The sequence below is a fragment of the Scardinius erythrophthalmus genome (assembly GCF_964197995.2).
Source record: "Scardinius erythrophthalmus genome assembly, chromosome: 6".
NCBI classification, from domain to species: domain Eukaryota; kingdom Metazoa; phylum Chordata; class Actinopteri; order Cypriniformes; family Leuciscidae; genus Scardinius; species Scardinius erythrophthalmus.
This window is the reverse complement of record NC_138226.1, coordinates 6,633,753-6,652,103: the sequence shown is the minus strand read 5'-3', so window position 1 is coordinate 6,652,103 and position 18,351 is coordinate 6,633,753. Positions and strand designations below refer to the sequence as shown.

At 37.5% G+C, this 18,351-nt stretch overlaps 1 protein-coding gene across 1 annotated transcript in view; it reads left to right on the top strand.

The window, feature by feature from the left end:
• The window catches only part of slc4a3 (solute carrier family 4 member 3), a gene marked incomplete at its 3' end in the record, with an annotated part of 86,087 nt that overhangs the window by 17,721 nt on the left and 50,015 nt on the right, over positions 1 to 18,351 (top strand). The window contains exon 3 of the mRNA XM_081367751.1: positions 1,680 to 1,833. Within this exon, the coding sequence (XP_081223877.1) occupies positions 1,780 to 1,833 (54 nt within the window). The 5' untranslated portion in view covers positions 1,680 to 1,779. The remainder of the gene's footprint in view (positions 1 to 1,679; positions 1,834 to 18,351) is intronic.

Sequence of the window (18,351 nt, the reverse complement as noted above, 5' to 3'; positions counted from 1 at the left end):
TGCTTAATATGCAAGCACATGAAATGTATTTATTTGTTTCAGCCTGAGCTATGACGGAGCAACTGTTCCCATGGGAGATGATTCCAGCTCAGTGACGAAAAACTAGTTCTTTTCATTTCGGTCTGATTGGGATCAATGTTCTTAGATTTGTGTGGATTCAAGACAGCAGAACTGTGACGTTTCAGGCCAGAGAGGGTGTTTTAATCTCTGATGCTGGTACATGGAGATGCCACTGTCGTTTTGCAGTTGCGTTCCTGAAGAATGATATCCAGCTGGGTGCGGTTAATACGGCATAAATGAGACGTATGCTAGGGCTGTCTGCAGTGACGCAAACTCAAGACATGAGTCATCATCAGTGCTGGATTCCCATAAGAGCTGTTTATCATATAATACAGCAGACTCTAGACTTACAGTTGCAGAGCGAACACTGTCACAATCGCACAACCACACAGCAGACTCACACCATCCACACTCATATGTTGTATGGTGCGGTATTACATCCATGATCTTTGTATAACAATCATTTTATGAAAAGATGAACGAAGAACAGTTTTACTGAAATGTTGTTTAGTATGTTTAGCATTTACGACATTGTCGCAAAATAAAGCGGAATTATAAAACGGAATTAGTTTAATAATCTGCTTACCGTACCATATTATGTTTAATACATGACTGTTTATCAAGTAAATAAATACACAGACATGAAACAAGGATTCAACTTGAAATAACTGTATTGCCTGGCTTGTAGATTAGCTCAAATCTCCTATTAAAATGTAGAAAACAGTCGGCCTTGCAAGAAAGTGAGCACATTCAAAATATTGATTTTGTATTATTATTACTCTGCAATCCATGTTAAGTTTTCTCTGGACTAGTTTGCTAACTTGTTATAGTACAATGCGACATGTCTAACCTTTTTTTTTTTTTATCAGCCGAATTATTATGAGTTAAAATAATTTCTTGAAGTACCCTTTGAAATTTTTATATTCAGATTTCAATTATTTAACATCACATTTTCATGCACGGTTCTCTGATATCGATTAATGATCACATGACATGCAGGTAAACAAATAAAGGTAACACTTTACAATATGTTAACATCAGTCAACATGAATTAACAGTGAACAATACTTATACAGCATTAATTCATGTTAATCTCAACATTTATGAATACACTTTTAAGATCAAAAGTTATATCTGTTATGAACTGTGAATTAGCATGATGTGTGTATGTGTATGTATATATATATATATATATATATATATATATATATATATATATAGCCACACAGAGACTTCTGTGAACATGATGCAGATGATTAATTGAATGAGTTTAATTGATTTTGTTTTTTATTTATTTTTATATACATTTGAAACATTTGAACTGTTTCATGTAAATGAATCGATCTTACCAACCGGGTACAGACACTTTCTCATGATTAACATGGTTGTTTCATTGATTAACAGTTTAACACAATCAATATTATGTCAGTTGAGTTCATTGGCTATTGATGAACCCCTGCGTTGTAACTTAAGGACTAGAAAATGATCTGTGTGTTTCTTCTTGATTTATTCTGGAAATCCTGCAAATGAGTATTTCTTTCCCACGTACCCTTGCTCCTCTGTTTGTTTTGGGATCTGGTGGCCTAATCTAATCTAAAAGAGGGATCTCGCTCTTACAGGTTATGCCACCCCACAGGCTGACTGGAAATCCAGCCGTGAAAGAGAAGGGCTGATCCCAGACCCCCTCGTGTTCCCGCAGCTGCGCCCCTCCCTGTCCCCATGGCGACAGGAGGTCATGCCCCCGAGACAGATGTGTTGATCAACCTGCATCAGGTGAGAGATGTGAAGACCCTGCCTGTTGTTTTCAGGGTTTGTGAGTTTTAGTTATACTGCTTTAGGCCTGTTACACTCTTAAAAATAAAGGTTCCCAAAGGTTTGTTGAAGTGCATGTTGAAGCAGAAGCACAGCTGCAAGTGAAGTTTCAGCATTCGTGCCTATTTTTGCATTGCATGCTCAGCAGAAAAATGCACTAAAAATCATTATTTACACAGTTTTGCAGTACAAGCTTTAATGAAGCAATATAGAACATACTGTTTAAAAAAAACCTCTGCTGCTTTCATATATGTTCCATATGTAATTGCAGACACGCTCAAGCACTTTCTATTCAGTAAATATGACTGAATCCATATGATTCAAGCAACAAATACCTATAATTTGGGTTTTGTTTAGATTTATTACCATTTTGGATGTAAATGTAACCCCCTTCCTCATGTAAACTATATTTCATAATGCCTGAACAAGAAGGGTGGCTGACCGCACACTGATCCACTCAAGACTGGAAAAGTCTACAAAAACATTTTTTATTTTATAAATTGACTTTTCCAGTCTTGAGTGGATCAGTGTGCGGTCAGCCACCCTTCTTGTTCATTCTTCAATATACCATTGACCCTATGCACCTGTAGTACAAGGACCTGCAGTACAAGGACTTTTTTCCTGTTTGGAGCGCTACATTTTTTTCCTAGTTTCATATGATGCACAATGTAATAGTTACCAATTTCTCATTCCTGATAACTTCTTTTTATTTAGACTATAGAGTGCATTAGGAAAGACTTTAGGTATAAAATGACGGTGCACTCATATTACTATGAATGGGATAAAGTGCAATGCACAATATAGCGGAATAAGTCCCGCCTTCTAAGTAAAAGAGCCAATCGCCAATTGATAATGTCATTGAGTCACTGCAGCTGACGTTAGAAGCTCGGTTGCTAAAGAAACAGTCGGTGTCCTGAGACGTGCGCATTGGCAGCTTGAAAAATATTTTTTTTTTGGTCATGATTTGAGTGTTTAGAAACTAAATTTATGAGACCATTGTTGTCAGATTTCATTGGCGATTTCAAATATGAAATTGAATCATAAGCTTGGTGAACAGTTTTGGAGAAGTTTATGTTTTCCCATTCAAAGAGATAGGGGCTGCATTTGCATGAGTGAAATCATTCAAGAAACATTTCTTATTATTTTCAATGTTGAAAACAGTTGTGCTGCTTCATATTTTTTGTGTGGAAAATATATGGTAGAAAGACTCGTATATGGTTGGATTTGCAAATGGTTGCTATTTGGTTTCCTGAGCAACGGCAGGTCCGGGGCTGGTGGCGCAGTGCCAAGCAGGGAGGCGCAGGTGCTGGGTTACATGTGATGAAACACACGGGCCGTACACAGGACAATAGCATCAGTCTGACCTCCGTCTCGTTTGACACTTGGGATGCACGGATCTCAGGCAGTGTGTGTATATTTGAATGGCCCTTTTTGTGGTTGCCTGCATCTAATGTGTGTTTGTGTTGTGTGTGATAACTAATTTATATTAAGTTAATTAGCCAAACCTTAGTGAAAAATAAATGTATTTGAAATGCATTTCTTTATACTAAGTATACTGCAAATACATTTACATATTTATGTACTTAATATATATACCCTGCAATTGGTATACACTAAGTCTGCTAAATTGGGACAACTCATTTTGTTCTTAATGCAGTTTAGTTATCCAGAAGTAGTGCAGAGGTCCAACTAAAGATAGTATATTTGATTGTGCTGAAGTGGAACTATTGCAAGTATACTTTAGGTACACTTTAAATATCTTGCATTTAAAGACTGACATTATACAGAGATTATACTATCTTTATTAATAGTGTTATTAAAACACATTTTAGGCCTAATATTATGAAATGTGCATTGTGCAGTATCGAAGCAATTCAAATAAGTATAGTTATAATATTAATTTCAGTAAGTGTCGAGCGATATGTCAGTAAATATGTTAATAGATTTGTAGTATACTTAGTATGAAATACATGTATTTTAAATACATGTTGGAATAGGGTTTTTTTCACTAGGGTTTTTAAGCCAAATAAACAGTTTGGCCTGTTTGCTCTCATATATGACACAATTTCATATAATTTAGACGTAGAGGAGTAGCGCAGAAAAAAAAAGGCAAACCACAACGGTCAACCTCCATCGCATTCCTGTTGCTTACAATTTTGCAACCCAGTATATTCAAATAAAAATGAAGGCCGACTGTAACTGAGAAAATCTGTCATGTTGAGAGAAGTGTAAAAGAAATTCTTCATCTTGGGCTCAATAAAAAGGAGACGTTCTGCTGTTGCTTCTGCAGTTGTTCAATTTGTATACTTGCCCCGCCAAAATTTGAACTATTTCACCAATATTTTGACCCATTATAGAGAAAATACACATTTTATTTTTAACAACACATTAGTCAACAACATTGTAATATGTTGTTTATTTTTCAATGTACTATTATTCAAAATATTGAAAATTTTTAAACAGGTTTTTAGAAAGCTTTGTTGCTGCTATTAGTAAAAGAAACAGACACGTGTGGTTTATACAGCCACATTCATTTATTTTGATACTGTACCATCATTTATTTAGTATTCCATTTAATCTAAGTGATGGCATTCCTATCCATGTAAACAGCAGAGCAAATGAGACCTTTTTGGACCTTGAGACCACCTGCAGTAAAACTAGAGCCATTACTGATAGTTTACTTGTTCTTAGATGTAAGTAAATGCAATCAGGGCCGGTGTTTTAAAAGAACTGTCTCGTCAGAGGCGTCTTGAGATGTGCTAATTGGTTGATGTTCACCGTTGTCCTGTGGTGCTGTCAGCTCAGAGAGCGGTGGATCCTCTCTTATTGATGTCAGTCTTTCAATGGGCTTTCTGAGGGGGAGGCACACGACAACATCTGGCATAAAGCCCTCCGATATTAGAGAAAAACACAGTAATGCTTTTTCAAAATTATTATTTTATTTAAATTAGTTTGGTAATAAAATATATTAAATTAATAATTATTATCATTTTCCACACTCTTATTTAAAGTCCTCCTGTGGTGAAAATCAAGGTTTTAATATGTGGTGTTTTTAATATGTTTTGAGACAAACCCTGTGTAAATTCATAAGTCAACACCCTTGTTGAGTATTTTCTCCTTAAAACTGCAGTGAACCAAAGACAGTCCCAAAATCGTGGTTTGAAATTGCGTCAACGTGTGATCATCAACGAGTGGATCTCTGAGCTGGTGTGAGTGAGTGGAGGCGGGGCTAATTTGCATATTCATAGAACCAATGAGGCAATGGTGTAGAGTTATACATTCAAGCTATTTTAAGGCATGGATACATTTTTTTTTCCATGGGAAAAATGCTTAAATATGTAATTTTGGTGACCAAAGATGAATTTTTAGGCATAACAGATTTATGGGGACTTAACCCTTAGAATTAAAGGTGCAGTAAGTGATTTCTGAGAAGCATTGTTGAAAGTGGATCGGACTGAGCACCACAACAAACTTGTAGCCAATCAGCAGTAGGGGCTGCTCATGATGGGGGAGGGGAGAGAGAGTGAGCAAGAAGGAGATTTGAAGAACGACTGTAGAAACAGAGATGGATGAGAAACATTACAAAAGAGAAAAGGTCAGAGGAATATCACTGGAAAAAGAAGGGATTCAGGCAAGAGATTTAGGACCCGCGTTAATATCTGAAAAGCTTTCCAGCGCTGGAGAGACGTAAGCGGGAAGGTCTGAAAATGGACGCCAAGGTTGCGTTGTTTCTGCTCCATATGTCAGTAACATTGGTTTTGCTATGTTTCACAGAACCAATATGCTATTGTTGTATAGTTACAGGATAGTTTTGAGTGTATTGTTTGGCTGGAACTGGTGTGCTTCTGGCAACTAACAGCCAACTATTGCTTGAATTTTTTGTCGTTCATTGGTCATCTTCGCTTTATGATATGATAAAGAGAGATCAACTCTTGCATTGCATGTTCATGCATTTGGGGGCGAAGCAATGAAGGGAGAGGTGTTTGAACAGTGTTTCTCAGAAATCACTTACTGCACCTTTAAATTGGTCATTATGTGATGTTCCTTTAAAGCATTGATGTAAACACCTAATTCACACATGAAATTATCATTTTACTCTAATGTGTATATACTTCATATTACCGCATGGTGGCTGGATAGGCCAAATTTCTGAAAACTCTATATGTTGCTGTGTTGGAATATATTCATCTTTCTTATAGCAGAATTGTACAAAAGTTCATAATGAGTCATTTTAGCAGCTCAGTTTCAATAAATGCTCTTTTTGGACTGGGTTGAGGTTTTGAGTTACAGTTTAGAGTTACATGTTTTCTTAGCACAATGAACTCTCACAGGATTAGGGAAAATCTGATTCCTAATGACATGAGCCCTTTAAATACATCATCATTAGTTGTTAGAAAGGATTCGGAGCATACATCTATTAGTACCAATACATGGAGCCTCACCAGAATTTAGGGCCTGTTTCCATGAACTCTGCTGACATATTGTGAGTAAGTGTGGTTGGATCGTTTTAGCAGCAATCTGCTCACCATGGCATCAGATACCAGATTAATTGCCTGGTGTCGACCTGCATGCGGATGGCCATTTGGTATGTTGTGCCTGGCTGTAAAGATCGCCATATCATGTTTCAGCAAAGAGAATTGAATGTTTAGTAATAAAATAGTGTGCAGGAGACATTATAGTACAACCCAGACAAAAGCAACATGTTAATGCTGCACATTGTTACTTTCTTGTTTTCTAAAGCAATAATCAGCATTCCGTATGTTGATGCAGACTTCCCACAAGCAACACCTCCTCTTTGAATTGACAAAAATCAACAGAGAATAAAGAAATCAATAGTGGTAAGCGAGATGATTTGGCCAGTCTGAGTAAACAAAAAGTGTTCAGAGATTGATGCTCTGTTTCAGTTTAGCCCAGAATTGCACACTGATGTCCCACACGCAAATATTTAACCGAGTGTTATTTATACATCTCATAAAATCCAGTGGCAGCAGGACACACACTTCTGCATGCATACTGCTGCGCAATGTGATTTTTGAACATTTAACAGAGCTGTTCTTTTGATGATGGTGATGAACATTTTCAAAAGCAGAAATAAATTATATACCTTAATGTTTGGGAGATCTAAATCTAATGAGAGTTAGTAGACATGTAGGTGCAACATTACTTATAGTCAACAGAATGTAAGTGTAAAAGGGACAATCAAAATAAAGTAAAACCAATTTTTGCTTTGTGACTTCAGTGTGAACAGACAGGACAGACAGAATTAATGTAATTTTTACATCAAACTCAACATTTGTCAAAATTACGTGCTTGATAACAAACATATGCAATAAGATTTTTTAAATGTTTTTGAAGGAAGTATCTTACGCTCACCAAGGCTGCATTTATTTAAAAAAAAAATACAATAAAAACTGTAGTTGTCACATTACGTGTAGGACAAAGCTCATGGATATGAGGAATACCTAGAAACAACATTTAATAACCAAACTCTCAAGGGAAACACCAAACACTCACGCTTACATTGACAATAAAAAACAAAGACTGAAGGAGAACACAAGGTATAAATACACATGGACTAACAAGATAACTAATGAGGTGATTGACAATGCATAGGTGATAGACATGACTAATCAGAAAAATCATGGAACACTAGGTCACAAGACTGAACCAAAAACACAATGAAGGGGGAAACACAGATCATACATGTAACAGTAATATTGTGAAATAACATGAATGTAATTTATTCCTTCGATGCAAAGCTGAATTTTCAGCATCATTACCCCAGTTTTTAGTGTCATATGATCCTTCAGAAATCATTCTAATATGCTGATTTGATGCTCAATTATTAATAATGGTTTTCTGTATTCGGTTGTATTTTGGTTGTGAGTATTTGAGGCGTGTTTCTAAATTTGGTTGCGTTGTGAGTATTTGCAGAGTATTTGCAACACGTTTCTGTATTTAGTTGCGTTGTGAGTATTTGCAGTGTGTTTCTGTATTTGGTTGCATTGTGAGTATTTGCAGCACGTTTCTGTGTTTAGTTGCGTTGTGAGTATTTGCAGTGTGTTTCTGTGTTTAGTTGTGTTATGAGTATTTGCAGTGTGTTTCTGTATTTAGTTGCGTTGTGAGTATTTGCAGTGTGTTTCTGTATTTGGTTGCATTGTGAGTATTTGCAGCACTTTTCTGTGTTTAGTTGCGTTGTGAGTATTTGCAGTGTGTTTCTGTGTTTAGTTGCGTTGTGAGTATTTGCAGTGTTTCTGTGTTTAGTTGCGTTGTGATTATTTGCAGTGTGTTTCTGTGTTTAGTTGCGTTATGAGTATTTGCAGTGTGTTTCTGTATTTAGTTGCATTGTGAGTATTTGCAGCACGTTTCTGTGTTTAGTTGCGTTGTGAGTATTTGCAGTGTGTTTCTGTATTTGGTTGCATTGTGAGTATTTGCAGCACGTTTCTGTGTTTAGTTGTGTTGTGAGTATTTGCAGTGTGTTTCTGTGTTTAATTGCGTTATGAGTATTTGCAGTGTGTTTCTGTATTTAGTTGCGTTGTGACTATTTGCAGCACGTTTCTGTGTTTAGTTGCGTTGTGAGTATTTGCAGTGTGTTTCTGTTTAGTTGCGTTGTGAATATTTGCAGTGTGTTTCTGCATTTAGTTGCATTGTGCGTTTTTGCAGTGTGTTTCTGTGTTTAGTTGCGTTGTGAGTATTTGCAGTGTGTTTCTGTGTTTAGTTGCGTTGTGAGCATTTGCAGTGTGTTTCTGTGTTTAGTTGCGTTATGAGTATTTGCAGTGTGTTTCTGTGTTTAGTTGCGTTATGAGTATTTGCAGTGTGTTTCTGTATTGTTGCGTTGTGAGGATTTGCAGCACGTTTCTGTGTTTAGTTGCGTTGTGAGTATTTGCAGCACGTTTCTGTGTTTAGTTGGGTTGTGACTGAGTATTTACAGAACATGTGTTGTCAACTGATGAAGACGTTTTCTTAATTTGCTGGTGTTTTTTTAATTTTCTTCAGTTGCAGCACATTGAGATCTCTCTACCACCGCAGATTTAACTAAAACAAAGGAAATAAATATTAGAATGTGGCCATGATTTAGTAAAGCGAGGGATTTAATTGTTTTCACAATGTTTAATGCAAATATGGATATAAAATGAGTTGCAAGCACTGATCTATATAGAATAATAGTCATTAGATAGATCAGTGGTTGCAAGTAACATTTCATGTTGACTTTAAGGAAAGAAAACAAAATGATAAACTACACGTAACAGAGAGGATGGACAGAGAGTGATCAAGAATTAGGAATTATGTACGAATCTAATCCTATTATGCATCAGTCTGTTTGAGCATGTGAGTCTGTTTATCTAACTGAGCAACAAACTACCACCCATCTTTTTCTGTACAGTAAACCACATGCTGTAAATTTTTAAGCAGCAGATCAATGTTGCCCCACCCAATCTGAACAGGTGGCATCAGGATAGAGGGGGGCGGTTACCCCAGCTGTATACAGCACTATGATATCATCGTCGCCATGACAACCATGAGCTCAGACCACTGAGAATAGAGATCCGTCTATCCTCGACCCCGTACAGTGCAAACACTGATAAAGCAGCGTCTAGCGGGGTCCTCAAGGGACCGATTAGGGCCAGACATCTATTCCAGGGATAGTCCACCCTATCTCTTATTTCACTCTTAAACACACTAAGGCTTGGAAAAATGTGCATGTATGTTCAGGAAACATAAACGAACAACATCTCATCATTGACCTGCTATAACAAAAATAATTTATATAACTATATAGACTGACAGTCTTTTATAGACACACAAAAAAAAAAAATCAAAGCTGACAATAAAACAAAGCTTATTGGAGTACTTTTTACAGGAAATTCAATCTTTTATACTTAATTTCATTTTTAATTTAACATGCTAGTTCTGGAGTGGAATAGGAATGGCTAATGGAATAAAAAACAAAAAAAAAGGTAATTGTGACATCTTTATCTTTGTTTTTTTTTTTTTTTTTTTTCTCAGAATTGTGTGTTTATATATTGCAATGCGGATAACTATATGTCAAAAACAATTTAAAGCAATTTCTGTTTCTAGACCAATTCTTTTATTTTTATTTTTTTTATTGTGCTGCTGTCACAGTCTGGTGGTGATAAATGCATTGAAAGCAAATGAACTTCAAAAGACTTCAAACTCAGTCTTTACTTGATAATCCACAAGATATACAACAAAGAAGGCAGGAGAATGCACACCACGTGTATACACTGACAAGACGACAATGAACAAAACAAAACAGGGAGTACTTATGATAGAACTTAACGAGGGAACTATTGAGTTAATAGATGTACACCAGGTGAACTAAATGACTAATCAAACCAGGGACGTGCACAGGAATTTTGAGGGGCAGTTGCTCTGACCTGAAAAAGAGGGCGGGCACCCCCCCCCAAAAAAAACCAAAAAAAACAAAAAAATGCTTAAATTTCGGGGGAAAATACAATCCTTTTTTAACCTTTTGGCTTCCCGTACATTCAGTTGTGCTTCTTGCTCGTATTCAGTTCTGATGGTATGTATGGTAACTGGGCAACTACGCATGGTTTGTAGTATGATTGCATAAAGGGAACAGGAATTCAGGTAGGGAACAGAATCGACTGCTACACCGGTCGCGTGCAGCGCTGCAGCCACGTAAGCAGAGTTTGCCCTTCCCCTACTGACTTTCACTTTCGGTGCCCGAATGGAAGTGAATGAGGCTTTGCGATTTTTTTATTTATTATTTATTTATTTTTATCTAGGACTACGTGAAATTCTGCATCCATTGTACGATTTATTTATTTATTTATTTTCCCCCTCGGCAACGTGAGTCGAGAAGGGCATATGGGCAGTTGCCCGGGCAACCTGAGCAACCCCCCTGTGCACGTCCCTGAATCAAACACAACGGAGAACTGGATCAAAATAAGGCTACATTTACACGTGGCCAGTTACAATATTTTCATAAACGTACATTTCACCCTCTCCGTTTTCAGAAAAGTGTTCGTTTACACAAACCCGTGTATGCCGTCAAGAGCATGCCAAACCTGTAGGTGGCAGTGTAACGAGAAGCTCAAGCCCATGTTAGCTAATCAGAATCCCGAAAATATATGTTGCACCTTTGACGCACGTTCTGTCGCATACTGTGACGTCGACTGCCTAAAACCAGAGAATAAAAATAGGTTTTTCTCAATGTCAAGGATACTTCCTTGGCAGGACTGGTCCTTCCAAGTCACTTCCTTCAGAGGCTAGGCGAGGCTCCTCTTTAGCATTCGGAGAACACGTAAATGGAACAGGCTAGCAAGTGCACGTCATTGCGTCATTACGTCAGTGAAAATGAAAAACAGAGAGTTGCTATGGACGCAGTTCTGTTCACTCAGACAATATAATCGTTTTTAAATCAATAAACTCCTTTTTAATCATATTGATTCTTTGACTGTCAAGTGTGTTTAAACAGTGCGGGTCAATTTGACCCATAACATAATGGATGTAATTATTTTTTTAAACAAATGTTTGGTAACGTAAATATACTTACATTTGAAAGCATATTGCCCCGTTAACGCTCCGACTCCGTTAACGTCTGGCATTTAGAATTTTTTGAACAAGAAAGCAAAGCTGCGCGCATAGGATTGTGGGTGATTTGAGAGCGCGAAGGCTACACATATGCATCCTTTCCTGTATATGGGATATTTTTCGAACGAAGGACTCAGTCCTTGGTTGAAATTCCGAGGATCCTCGACATTGGAACAGTCCTTCGACGGATGTCGATGACGTAGCATCCTCGAAATTCTGGCTTCCGAGGATCCTTCCTTGACATTGAGAAACGCCTAGGGTGCTTCTCAATATCCCTCCTCGTCTCCTCTCTCCTCCGTCCTCCATCCTATGACCCGGAAACCGATCGAGCTCAGCCATCTTGAAGGACATCTCAATTCTCTAATTGCACCGCGAGGAGTCGAGGATCGAGGAGTGAGGAGGCTTCCTGAGGAGTCATGAGCGAGGATACACAGGTGGATCCTATGCGGAAGAGTTTTATCGACTAAAACGTGACGCACGTATAAATTCTCCTCCCCCTTCACATCGGTCACAATCATTTTGATTTATACTTTACTTTTGCAGTTTATATAAACCACACACCTCACATATTTCAACAGGGTATCTTTCTTTATTATTATTTATTATGAATTTCTTAAATAAACAAATTTCAACAAAATAAGGGCAGATCCTCTGAGCGCTGCTGATGATGCGATGAAGTGACGCTCGAGTGATCAAGTATTCCAATGTATAAAAAAAGCTTTCATTCGATCCCTCCGTCCTCGCGTCTTTTCCTTGCAGCCTTCCCTCGCATCCTACAGGGGGCGGAGCTGAGACGCGAGGAAAGGAAGCGAGGAGAGGAAACGAGGATGCACAAATAAGAATTGAGAAGCACCCCTAATGTCTAATAGGAAGAGAATTTGGCACTCTCTGGTTACTTCCGGTTTCTGGACTGGCTGCAGTAACACGTCTTTGTCCATGCGGGGGCGCTCGCAGGCGAGTGCAGAATGAATGGAGGTCAATGGCGCTAAACTCCTCAAAATCCACTTTTCTCAGGATATAATTTTTTGTCTAGTAATTTGAATGTTGTATTCGAAAGGAGATGCAAAGAAATTACACATTGCTGGGTGTTAGATTTTTTAGAGTCACTTATTTGCTTTAAAAAGTCTTTTAAAATGTCAATGACGTCATACACATCGTACGACCAGAGATACTGCTTTACGGCAATCCTTCAGTCACTTTGGTGCTTTCGCGCTCTGCACTTTCTTTTCTCTCGAGGCATCGACAACACAGCTGACACAGGTAAACACATGTGCTAGAGGAGTTTTTGTTTTGTTTGTTTCTGGTCCCGCTTCGGATGCCACGATGCCATCTAGCGGTATCTCTGGTCGTAATCAGTCCTTCACTGACCAATCAGCGTTCATTAGCAGAATGCTAGCGTGTTATGGGCAACAACAACTCAACCTGTAAGAAATCGAAAGGACATAAGTAATCGTTCATTCAAAATCCATGTATCATTCGTTCAATCGTTTTTTGATTTAATATTGAAAGTAGAAAAATGAGAAAACAGTTCCTTTTTCGATTTTTCTTTTTTTCCAAAAAACGAAAAACAAGAATTCAGCTTGATTTTTCGTTTTTCGTTCTGAGGTAGCAAAATTAATAAACAGCTGGAAAATTCGATTTCTACACGTGGGCGGGAATGAAACGCCCCTTTCCTCTGATTTGTCAGCCGAAGATCAAACTGTCCCGTCATCAGCTCTTCCTCAGTTCTGCACTGCAGAATAAGAGTCCTCCGTTGTGTGGATTCTTAACGCGTTTATTGCAACTACATTTAATCTTTTTTTCATCAAACAACCAGACTAACGAGTGGTTCGACACAACCCGTACTGGGAAATAAACTAGACAGGGCTTTCTTCTGTGTAGATATAAATTCACCTAACTTTATGCTTTGCATCAGCTCGGTATGCAGGGTAAATGACAACTGTTAGCCTAACATGGTCGCCCTCGATCGCCCAGTAATTTTTTTTAAATAATAAATGTAGATATAGATAATCAATATAATTAGTTGTAAATTAAATATTTTAACACTTATAGAAAAAGAAAAGAATAATGCATTGACTATATATAGCCTAAGCCTAGGCTATATTAACATAAACGCATGAAATGTCATTCAGACTGACTATCTAACAACCGGAGAACAGAGAACAACATAGATATTAAAATACATACTCTTCTGAGTTTTATAATGTAGGCCTTATTGTGTTTTATTAAAATTTATTAATTTATATCTCAAAGATGTGCGCTTGTGCGCAGTGCACTGGGTCATGTTGAGAGGGAAACAAACGCATTTTTATTATTAGCCTATTCAGAAAAAAACCGGTAAATAAAATTCAACATTAACATTATAAACACTATTAATAACATATAGGCTATTTCTATGCGTATTTTACTTCCCCTTACCATTACTTCCCCTTTGACATTTGCCTATGTCAAATCCTTAAATGAATGGTATTCAGAAAACAACAAGAATAAAAAATAAGTAGCCACGTATAATAAAAATATAACCTAATAGCTTATAATAATAGCCTATTGTGTCCTTTATTATAAACAACATTTAGCCTATTTTAAACGCCAAGCCTAAACAAATTTAGGCTATTTGAATCGAAACTGAAACTGTACCGGCATTGGTTTCGCGCATCTCGGTCCCAAGTTTCCATATTTGCAATGCAAAATTTCGATGCTAACTATAATGTAAAGAAGGCTTTAAACTTCAGTCGAGTCCCAATATAGGCCTACACGTATAGGCTAAATCATCATCTTCACAGCATGGGAAATGAGTTTGGATTAACTGCTGTGCGGCACAGCCTTTATATTGTACAACAGACGAATTAAATTAAGCAGAATAACTTTTTATATATTTGGTTGACTGTGTTTTATTTTAATAATGAACAGGCTGCGATGTCAAGTTAGCAATGCCAGAAGTGAACTGATAATAGCCTATGTTGCCTATGTTGTGAGAGCGAGCGATGCGTCAGCGCCATCACTTGGAGTTTGTTGCTCAGCAGGGGAAATAACTTCGTTATTCGTTACTCTGTCATTCGAAACAGTAAAAATTTATATTTTTATTTGTGTACATTCAAAATGACTACAAAATGTCATGCCTTTGAAAAATAAAGAAAACAACATGATTTCTACTTTAGTGCGTCTCAGTCTCCTTGAACATCTTTCTGGCGCACACCAAAAATGAACCAAAATAGAGTGAATAGCCTTCGGGCGCGCCTACTTTTCAAAGTCAACATTTAGATTATTTGAAGTAAAATGCATTATATAGTCACTCAGGAATAAAACTCAGCGTGGTTCATGATAAAAAAAAAAAAAAAAACTTTACAGTTCGGAAAATATGAAAATAGCAAACCCCTGGCACTTGAGAACTCTGGTCTACAAAGAAGAAAGCCCCGTCTAGTCTATTCCCCAGTACGGGTTGTGTCGAGCCATTCATTAGTCTCGTTGATGGAAAACATGAAAAAGTTGCAATAAACGCGTTAAGAATCCACACAACGGAGGACTCTTATTCTGCAGTGCAGAACTGAGGAAGAGCTGATGACGGGACAGTTTGATCTTCGGCTGACAAATCAGAGGAAAGGGGCGTTTCATTCACGCCCACGTGTAGAAATCGAATTTTCCATCTGTTTATTCATTTTGCTACCTCAGAACGAAAAACGAAAAATCAAGCTGAATTCTTGTTTTTCGTTTTTTTGGAAAAAACGAAAAATCGAAAAAGGAACTGTTTTCTCATTTTTCTACTTTCAAAATTAAATCAAAAAACGATTGAACGAATGATACACGGATTATTCAACTTTCGACCTATAACCCATGTTGAACTTGCAAAACCTACAATCAAATCTGAGATTTCTCAACGGCAATTGGGTGAAAGAAACAAATTTAGCCGTCTAGCCCCATAGACTCCCATTCATTTTGCACTCGCCCGCGATCACCTCCAGTGGAACCCTGGTGGAACTACAACCACAATTCGGTACAATAGGACTTAATAGGAAGTGCCAAGGCTCTCCGTAGATGGGCTCTGCTAAAACTCTGTTTTTCTCAGTTTACATGCAAACGTGCAAACAGAGTTATCCAAAATCTCCACTCTGGCCGGAGTTTTTAGAAAGAATCGTTTTCAGAGGCGAATTCTCCGTTTGCGTGTAAACGAGGGGCACAACCGAAAGGAAATGTCTCCGTTTTTCAAAATAACCATGTACGTGTGAACGGGGCCTAGCATACAACGAAGGCAAAATACACAAAGAAACATGACAAAACAGCCCATTTTACCCATATTGCAAAAAACAGCAGAAAAACAGGCTAATAATAAGAAGACAATAAACAGACAACACATTTTATTAGTCAGATAAAATCACAAAGTCTGAGTCATAATGAATGACTGAATTAATCTGACTCACTTTTTGACTGGATGTTTTTAAGGTATCAATACGCAAAAGACCTTGTTGTTATAAATGCTAATTAAAATAAAGAAAAATTATACAAAAACAGTATTGCGTGTGTGTTGTTAGGGCCATTTCATGTGTGTCAATAGAAACACTGCAGCTATAATACACTATTTATAAAATGTTCTGTCGTTTTTCAAAAGAGTTCAACAGTTTGGAGCAAGAGACGCACTGGCTCACACTCCTCCATTCACAGGAAAGCTTCGCACATTTGTCTGTATAGGGGTGAAGGAGCATTTCTGACTCACCCTTTTGGACTGAAATGCAGACGCGGGTTTTAGACAGCTTTATTTGTCTTTGCATTTCTTGTGCATTCGGGAAGCACTGTTTAAAATCTGAGAAGAGAAGAGCATTGTTGCCTCTGTCCATCCTTGCCAAGGCAAGTTTTTTTAGGTAAGTTTTTCATTGCTTTATTTCATTAGTTTATTTTATTTGAGCTTAATCTCAAATTCAGAAAATTCTTTTTAATATTTTAATATTTTTAACAACAGCAACACTGCAATTAGTGAGTCTTTTTGACTTTTTCATTAAAAAGTACTGGCTCATTTGTTTGTGAATCATACCATACTGGGGTGCATTTCCCAAAAGCATCATTAGCCAACTATGTTTGCAAGTTCCGTCGTTATCAGCATAGTTCAACGAGTCAGTGTTTCCCGAAACCATCGTTCTAACGAACATTCGCAAACATCAACGCAAAGTTGTGTGGTTGGAACGACAGCTCTCGACCTGTAGTTAGAAGCATAGTTTCTAGTTTGCATGACATGTGGACTTAAAGGTCCCATTCCATAGATTATTTTATTATTTTATGTTTCCTGGGGTGCCCTTATAATGTTAGTATGTTTTTTAGATCAATTTTTTTTATAATTTAGAAATAAAAGGCATTTTTCCTAGCCTGATTTCATCACCTGATTTGAACGCTCTGTTTGAAGGGGCGTGCCAGCTGTGAGACTTCAATGTAAACGCCCTCTGCTGTGATTGGCTGTGAGACTTCAATGTAAACGCCCTCTGCTGTGATTGGCTGACATGCTTGCATATGAAATATCTGGCATTACATGTGGAACTATCTGGAAAACTTTTACTATTACAGCTATTATATGTTTATATTAACGAATCGTGAGAAGTTTTTTAAGTATTTAGATCTATTTCAATCACATAAAAGGTTGCAGTGATGAGCATTGAGCAGATGACAGTCTGTTGATCGCGTGAAAAAAGATCTTATCATTGCAACGCAGTTTCTGCACTCACTAATGATTTCACCAATGCAAACATGAGGTATATAAATACAGTAAGAGCTCCGTTGTGCAGTGTAACAGCGTCATTGATTTCATAACGAGTTTTGGCAAGTGTCCAGATAAACTCGCGCTGTGTGATTGACAGCTTGGGCGATTGGGAAGGGATTGTTCTTTGATCGTTTTCTGTATATTAATCACAGTTTAAGTAAGATTATTTTCATCCTACTAAGAGAAACGATGTGAAGTTGATCGCTACTTCCATAGTAAATCACTACTTACCGCTTGCTGGAATATAGTTGAAATTGCCCCCTTCGTCAGTATGAAACGCTGAGAGAAGCCTGCTTGATATTATCCCAGGTTAGAAAAACAGTCCGTGGTGAAATGGACAGAGCAAACTAACAACTTCGAATTAAACTTTTGCGGTATCCGATTATAGATAAACATCAACCACGTCTGTCGTTCGCCATCAATACGCCTGTATTCCTGTGGGCGGAGGTTAGTCAAAACACGGTTTTAATGACGTCATTAAAGAAGGAAGTAGAGGGATGTAGTCCAATCCAGCCGTTTTTTGTTGGCGACTTTTGTTAAATAAAATATCTCGCTTGGCATTGAACTTTGAGCTTTATAATTTTACAGATATTATTTATACTCTAACAACAACATTACACACTAACTAAAGTTTGAAACATGGGATCACGAAGAACGGGACCTTTAATAAATCCTTATCTTGAGCAAATTAAGTAAGCTGACATTCAGTGCAACCTGTGTCTTTTATTTAGAATACATACAAATGTCATTTACGTCTTTTAGTTTGTCAAGAGATTTAAAGCACCGTTTTTGAAGAGTGCGCATTGTGCGAACGTGCTCTACTATGTAAGAACGAGCCGATGATTGAATCTGGAAATAAAGCAAAATAACTGAGAAAAATGAGAAATAGTCCTCAGATGCCATGTCTGTAATTTATAGCAAAACATCTAGTGTAAATTCAATCTCAAACAGATTCATTAAAAGAAGTTATTACTCCAACACGTGCGTGACATCAGAAACCAACGTGGTTGAACGACCACAATACGGTTTCGGGAAACAGTTGCGACTAGCTAGTTGATTTCTTCAATGATGCATCATACTATGGTAGTTAAGCAGCGAGTAATGTCGTTGTTCAGGAAACACACCCCTGGTCAATGTTGCTGCATGCAACCAGTAAAGGA